General features: G+C 40.5%; 1 protein-coding gene across 1 annotated transcript; it reads left to right on the top strand.

Moving 5' to 3' along the window:
- Positions 1-3,001: 3,001 nt before the first annotated feature.
- LOC123186054 (uncharacterized) lies at positions 3,002-5,389 on the top strand. Its single transcript, XM_044597852.1, has 5 exons — positions 3,002-3,290; positions 3,417-3,575; positions 4,396-4,506; positions 4,625-4,691; positions 4,772-5,389. Exons 1-5 carry the CDS (start codon positions 3,087-3,089, stop codon positions 5,044-5,046), a joined length of 816 nt encoding a protein of 271 aa, XP_044453787.1. The 5' UTR covers positions 3,002-3,086; the 3' UTR covers positions 5,047-5,389.
- Positions 5,390-6,645: the final 1,256 nt, after the last annotated feature.

Raw genomic sequence — 6,645 nt, 5'->3', positions numbered from 1 at the left:
CCTCTTGAGGCCACAAGAGCTTCACGGGTGTTGTGCGGTAGGTGGGAAATTGGTTGCATGCATGCATGCATGTCTAGGCGTATGGACCACAGCTTGCCCATTGTATTGACTGAGCACCCATGAGTGGGCACCCATTGGATACCCTCAAGAATTTCCAGGAAGAAGAACCATTCGTGTACGTAGCTAGGCATCCATAATTAGTGAGACGATTTGGTCTTGTATGAATGTATATGCTTCTAGGCCTGAGATTGAGTCGAACAGAAACATGAAACATCTTAGTAGCCAAAGTAAAATATTAAACCTTATTTATTTTTCGAGTTCCATTGATTTTATCTTTAGGAAATGCATATGACATTCTTGTTCTTGTTCAAGATCCAATCGGTACTTTGTGTGCATGATTGACTAGCTTTCTAATCCCTTGTTTTGACTTTTGAGATTGTAAATTTGCACAATGCATGCAGTGTTGCTTGATTGCTTGTTTTGAGAGTGTTTTATTATTAAGATGCTTTAACTAATTGAACCAAGCAATTGTATTTTAGATAATTATGTTTATGTTCGACGGTTTATGTATATATAACATTTAATGTTTCAATATTCCTCTCCCTGATTGCCAAGCAAATCTTCAAATTTAGCCACAACATTTTATCTATTTGATCTCTTTCTAGTTCAGTTACTGTGTTAGGGATAACTCAAAATTAAATTAACACACATATCTATTTAGCCTCCCCTCTCACTAAAACCCAGCTAATTAGATAATATTTTCCATTCTATTTATAATATGTGGCATCCTTATGGTATAAGCGGCCTAGGATACAACATACTGCAGTAACCATACCCATTCCACATTATTACAACGTGAAGTCCAATTGTAATTCAACGGTTGGATTTTTGTAGGCTGATACCCGAAAACTCATGGGACACGGTTTAGAAATAGCCTCACGGACCCATTGGGTACCATTTGATAGGTGGGCCCATATGGAAGTGACCCAGGTCATATAGGTAGTCTCGAAGCCCAATGACCCAAAGGTGAATACATGTCTGTACTTGTGATGTATGCAAGGCTAAATATATGTAATGTAATATGAGCAGACTTTTAATATTGTTATTGTTATCATACACACCGTTGTGGTTCTTTTTTTTATTGTGGATGTCCAGCGGACAAGACACGAGCAGAAGCTGTGATCCGTTAATGTTTTCATGGCCGAGAAAATGGGAAATGGATGTACATGGATATGGTCATAGATTTGAAAGAGGGTTGACTGTCCAACATGGCCTCATTGCCATCCGCAGATAAACTAGGGACCTCTAGTGCGAAAATGCCTTTTGGAGCTCGGCCTCCATGGAGGCCGGTTTTTTAAAAACACAAAATTCATGAAAATTCATATTTTTACAATTCAAAAAAATCTGAAAAAAATTATAGATATACATGGAGGCATAACACACATGTGTATAAATTTTTAGAACGAAATACGTTGAAATGAAGGCTGTGCAAAAAAAGACAAATCTGGGGCTTTTTAACACATGTTACTATTCATTCTCAAAGTCCCGAAATTTGTCTTTTTTGTATAGGTCGCATTTTGAAGTTTTTCATCTTGAATTTTTACACATACATACATTTCATCTGTGTATAGTTGCATATTTATTTTTAGAATTTTTTGATGTCAAAAAGTTTGAATTTTGAATTTTTCAAAAATAAAGGGCTCCATGGAGCTCGGTCACCAAACGCCCTACTCCCTCTAGTGGACACTCATTGTCGTCCAATAGAGGTGCCGATACCTGAACCGAGGCACTAATGGTCTGACCCACTCCAAAGCGCTCAGTTACGCAGGACAACAATATTAATAAATTTTTGGTGTATACTTTAAAAAAGTTCAGTGTGTATTAGGGGAAAATGTTCATCGTATGTTAAAAAAATTTAACCACATATAAAAATTGTTCATCGTATATTAGAAAAAAAAATTGATGTGTATTAAAAAATGTTTACCCTCTATCAAAAATGTTCAGTGTCTATTAAAAAGGTGTTCAATATATATTAGAAAAGTTTGCCGTACAGAAAACTATAAGAAAGAAAAGGTGAGAAAGGAAAAAGGGAAGAAAACCAGGGAAAAATCAAACCCCAAGATAAGATAAAAATAAAGTAAAATCATAAAATGTGAAAAAAAAACATAGAGAAACCAAAAAAAATAGAAGAAAAGTAAAAAAACTACGTAGCATTCAGCGAACGAAACAGAGCAACCGCACGCGAACTCTGGAACTAGGCTGACTCTGTCTCAGCTGCAAGCGTCAACTAGGGTTGTTGATAAATCATACTCCGTTCGTTCCAGAATATAAGGTGTGATTTCCATGCAAGTCAACCATTTGAATGTTTGACCAAAAATATACAATGAAATAACATCACCTGCAATACTAATAGACAAAATATGAAACTACTTTTCATGATCGATCAAATTATATAAATTTCATATTGTGGATATTGATATATATTTTCAAAAAACTTGGTCAAACAAGCACTCATTTGGCTTTTGAAAAAACAAATACACCTTATATAAAGGAAGGAAGAGAGTACTTCTTTAGATGTTTCGATAAATTATTATGTAACAAAAAAACAAATTAGAAGCGAATGGTTCAAGTCTACCATGGTTCAAGTCCTAGACTTGACACTAATGCTCGCATTTTTCTGGATTTGTTTTAGGTCTTTAGGCAACATGCGTTCAGCGGGAGGAGACGTTTCCGTCGACTACGAAGATGTCTGTGGCGACTTTGTCAATTTCAAGATGATGTGCCAGCTCAATCTCTCGAAAGAGGTCAAAGGGGTGGGTTGTGTCTGCCTGTATCCGTAGACATAAGTGTGCGAGCATTTCCGTCTGTATACTTTAAAAAACAACTCAACTCGGACTTAAGAAAACTCAACATGGACTTTGGTGGGCCGTGAGAAAGCACATTTAACGTCAAGCCCAACCCAAACCACAGTGGGAGAGAAAACAAAAACTTAAACCCATATCTAAACCCCTAGTGGGCCACACGGCTCTTCGTCTCGGCTCGATCCCCATTTCTCCCTTCCTCCCGCTAGGGTTGCGCCGCCGCCAATGGCCGCCGCCGCAGCCGCCGCCGCCATGGCGCGCAGGCTGCTCTCCCCCTCGGCCTCCACCTCCGCCCGCTTCCTCCTCTCCCGCCACCTATCCTCCGCCCCTTCTTCCTTCCCGCGCGGCGGCGCCCCGGCGGCGCTGATGGACATGCTGCGCCCGGCGGCCGTCGCCCCCCAATCCTTCCATCAGCTGATCCGCAATGCTGTAGGTGCACCACCCCTCTCCCGCTCCAGCTTCTTACACACGATCTGCGGTGCTACGTTTCCTACTGGTTGCTCAAATTTGGTGATGGCTGAAATTGTGCGTTCGCCGCTGGTTGTTTCTTTGCAGGGGATATCGACCACGAGGAGCCTACTTGCTGATGATGATGCAATGGTCCCTGTTTCTTCCCCGTTGTCGTCGCCGTTGGGGGCTGCGGAAGGGACCGACAACAAGGGAGCAGTGGTGAAGCGGACGAAAGTCCAAGCCATCAAGAAGGACATCAAGCAGGTAAACATCAATTCAGTAACTCAGTTGTACTGTAGTAGTTAGTTATATTCCTCAGAGATATCCTAAAACGCTTGACTAAGCACATGTGTTGTGTAGCTCTGTGACAGCCATGTCAATTGTCAAGTATGCAGTTTTCTGGAAGCTTCCCTTCAACATGTAGTTTTGTCGAAATACATGTCATTTCCATGAAACTTACTGAAAATTGCTTAGGCGCATGAAGCTTTTTATGCACCTCATCTACAATTGTTAAATATGTGTTCCTGAGATCTGCAATGGCTACTTAGCCTACTGTTAGTCATAACGATGAAAGTAGAAAGCTTCTAGTGCATGTCTGCCCTTAGCAGAAGCTGCAATTGTTTCTTCATGCCAATTGAAAATGTGTTTGTAGCTTCTATCCATCACTCAATTTATGCATTGGCTGGTAAACATTTTCTTATCCCACTTCACTGGAATACAATGGTGAGCACGTAGAGAGATTAAGGCTGTGCAGCATACTTTATCAGCTGGTTATTCATCACTAAATTCATATATTAGTTGGAAAACATTTGCTTACCTCACTTAGCTGCAATACAATGATGGACACGTAGAGAGACTAAGGCTGCCCAGCAGACTTTATCAACTAGTTATTCATTGCTGAATTTATATGTTGGCTGGAAAACATTTGCTTATCTTACTTCGCTGGAATATAATAATGGGCATGTAGAGAGACTAAGGCTGCCTAGCAGACTTCATGAACTGGTGTACTGCTCATAATATATTGCTAGTACCATCAAGAGATATTTGTTTCTCCAATTGATCTTAATGTTCCTGGTTGTTTTAGAGCCCCAAGAAGGTAAATCTGGTAGCCAAGCTGGTTCGAGGAATGCGCGTGGAAGATGCCCTTTTACAGTTGCAAGTGACGGTTAAAAGGGCCGCGAAAACATTGTACCAGGTTCGGCAATCAGCAAAAAAAATAATGTTACCTACTCAAGTAACTCTACTTTCTGCGATAGGTCCAGACTGACCATTGATGTTTTTAAATAAAAATTTCTTCCTATCAATTGCTGTAGGTTATCCATTCTGCTCGTGCGAACGCAGCTCACAACCATGGACTGGATGCAGATAAACTTATTGTGGGTAAGATTGCCACAAAGCTGCTCACATTTACGTCAACATCTGCAATAAATTAGATCTCATCTCCCTCCTTGACACTGCAGAAGAGGCTTTTGTGGGAAAAGGACTTTATCTTAAGAGGTTGTCTTACCATGCCAAAGGGAGGTGTGGTGTCAGGGAGAGACCTAGGTGCAGGCTGACGGTGGTGGTCAGAGAAGCCACAGCCGAGGAGGAAGCCAAGATTGCGAAACTCAGGGTCATGAACTACAAGAAGCTCACCCGGAAGGAGAAGCAGCTCATGCCGCACCGGCTTATCGAGGTCAGCCCCAAGTGGGCTCGCAAAAGGAAAGAGGAGGAGGAGGCTGGTGCTTCAGCGTAGTACGAGTTTCCGTTTGCAGCAGGGTCCGTCTTTCTTCCCGGGCCTGGAGCCAGAGACTAGTAGCTGGATCTGTACTGAAGAACAGCCGTGGCGTGGGGTTCCATACTGAAGAATCTGTGATCTCGTCTGCCCGACCACCCTCTGTTGTGTTTGTGTCATCCATACGAAATCTTTCAAGACATTTGCTCTAGTTGACAATGAATAAGTTGACCTCTGATGTGTTGTTCGGCACGTCTGTTCTTATACATGCCATCGGTCTGTTTCTTGAATTCATGGAGCAGTGGAAGTGCTGGTTCTTTTTGTCTCGGCAACGCTAGTTGTGCGAACCACATTTTGAATTTTTGATACTAGTTGCCGCCTCCCCTCAGAAGTTGATATTTAAGGGTGTTTAGGTTGTGGGTGTGTTATTTTTTGAAAAGTTGTTATGAATGGTGTTAATCAATGGTTAGATATTCTCTCAAATTCTGGACCGAATAAAATGCATTTCTTGCAACTTGATTAATTTTCCTTGTTGAGAAGATGCAGCCTGATTAGTTGTCTGTTGAATACTCCCAAACCTAATAGCTGAGTAAATCGGAGTATTATTAGATTATTTATTTTAAGATTTAAGTCCGGCCTGCCAAACCTAATACTCCCTCCATTCTACAATGACTGTTATGGTTTTAGTAGTTTAAATTTTGAACAAGCACACCTAGCAGCCCAGTCAAGACAGACTTGAAAAGTAAGGGGAAACAAGAAAATGTAATAAGTAAGAAAAACATATATTTCTAGAAATTTTAATGATGCTTGTTAGTCCAAGATATATATTCTAGAAAAACACATCGGATTCAAAATCATTTATTATTATATATATTTCCAACTTATCACATTCTCCATTGCCTTTCAATGATGATCCTGTTTTCTAAATTTCATTGAAATCTCTACAAATTTTCCTTCAGTTTGTTAATGGTAGTTGACGCAGCGGGTGGTACACATGGGGTGGATTATAAAATCAACTCATTACTTTTATTGCTGGGCAATGTGGATGAATCGTCTCGTCTACGTGCGAGAGTTTGTTCATTTTTTTCTGCAGAGCCTGACATTGGCGCAACGATGGGATTTTTTTGGATAATTACTGGACTTCTTTCACGGGGGATGCTCACGCTATTACTATTTCTTCTCATAATAATAACGATTTGTTGTCCGTTGACCATCATAAGGGTGACCCTCGTCGTCCATGAAAGCATGTACTCCCTCCGTTCCTAAATATTTGTCTTTTTATATAGGTTTCAAATGGTGACTACATACGGAGCAAAATGAATGAATCTACACTCTAAAATATGTCTATATACATCCATATGTGGTGACCATTTGAAATCTTTAGAAAGATAAATATTTAGGAACGGAGGGAGTACTTGTATATATATGCGACTCACACTAAAATATACAAAAAAAGATCCGAGTGGCGCAGCGGAAGCGTGGTGGGCCCATAATCGACAGGTCCCATGATCAAAACCTGGCTTTGATAATTGATTTTTTTTAATGATTTTTGCTGTTTTTCTTTGAGAGGATGTGATTTTTTTGTTGGGCCCGTTTTTATCTGGTTGGGCTTTGTCATTT

The sequence above is a fragment of the Triticum aestivum genome, chromosome 1A (genome assembly GCF_018294505.1).
Source record: "Triticum aestivum cultivar Chinese Spring chromosome 1A, IWGSC CS RefSeq v2.1, whole genome shotgun sequence".
NCBI classification, from domain to species: domain Eukaryota; kingdom Viridiplantae; phylum Streptophyta; class Magnoliopsida; order Poales; family Poaceae; genus Triticum; species Triticum aestivum.
Note: the sequence above shows the minus strand (reverse complement) of the source record. Positions and strands in the feature narration are given on the sequence as shown.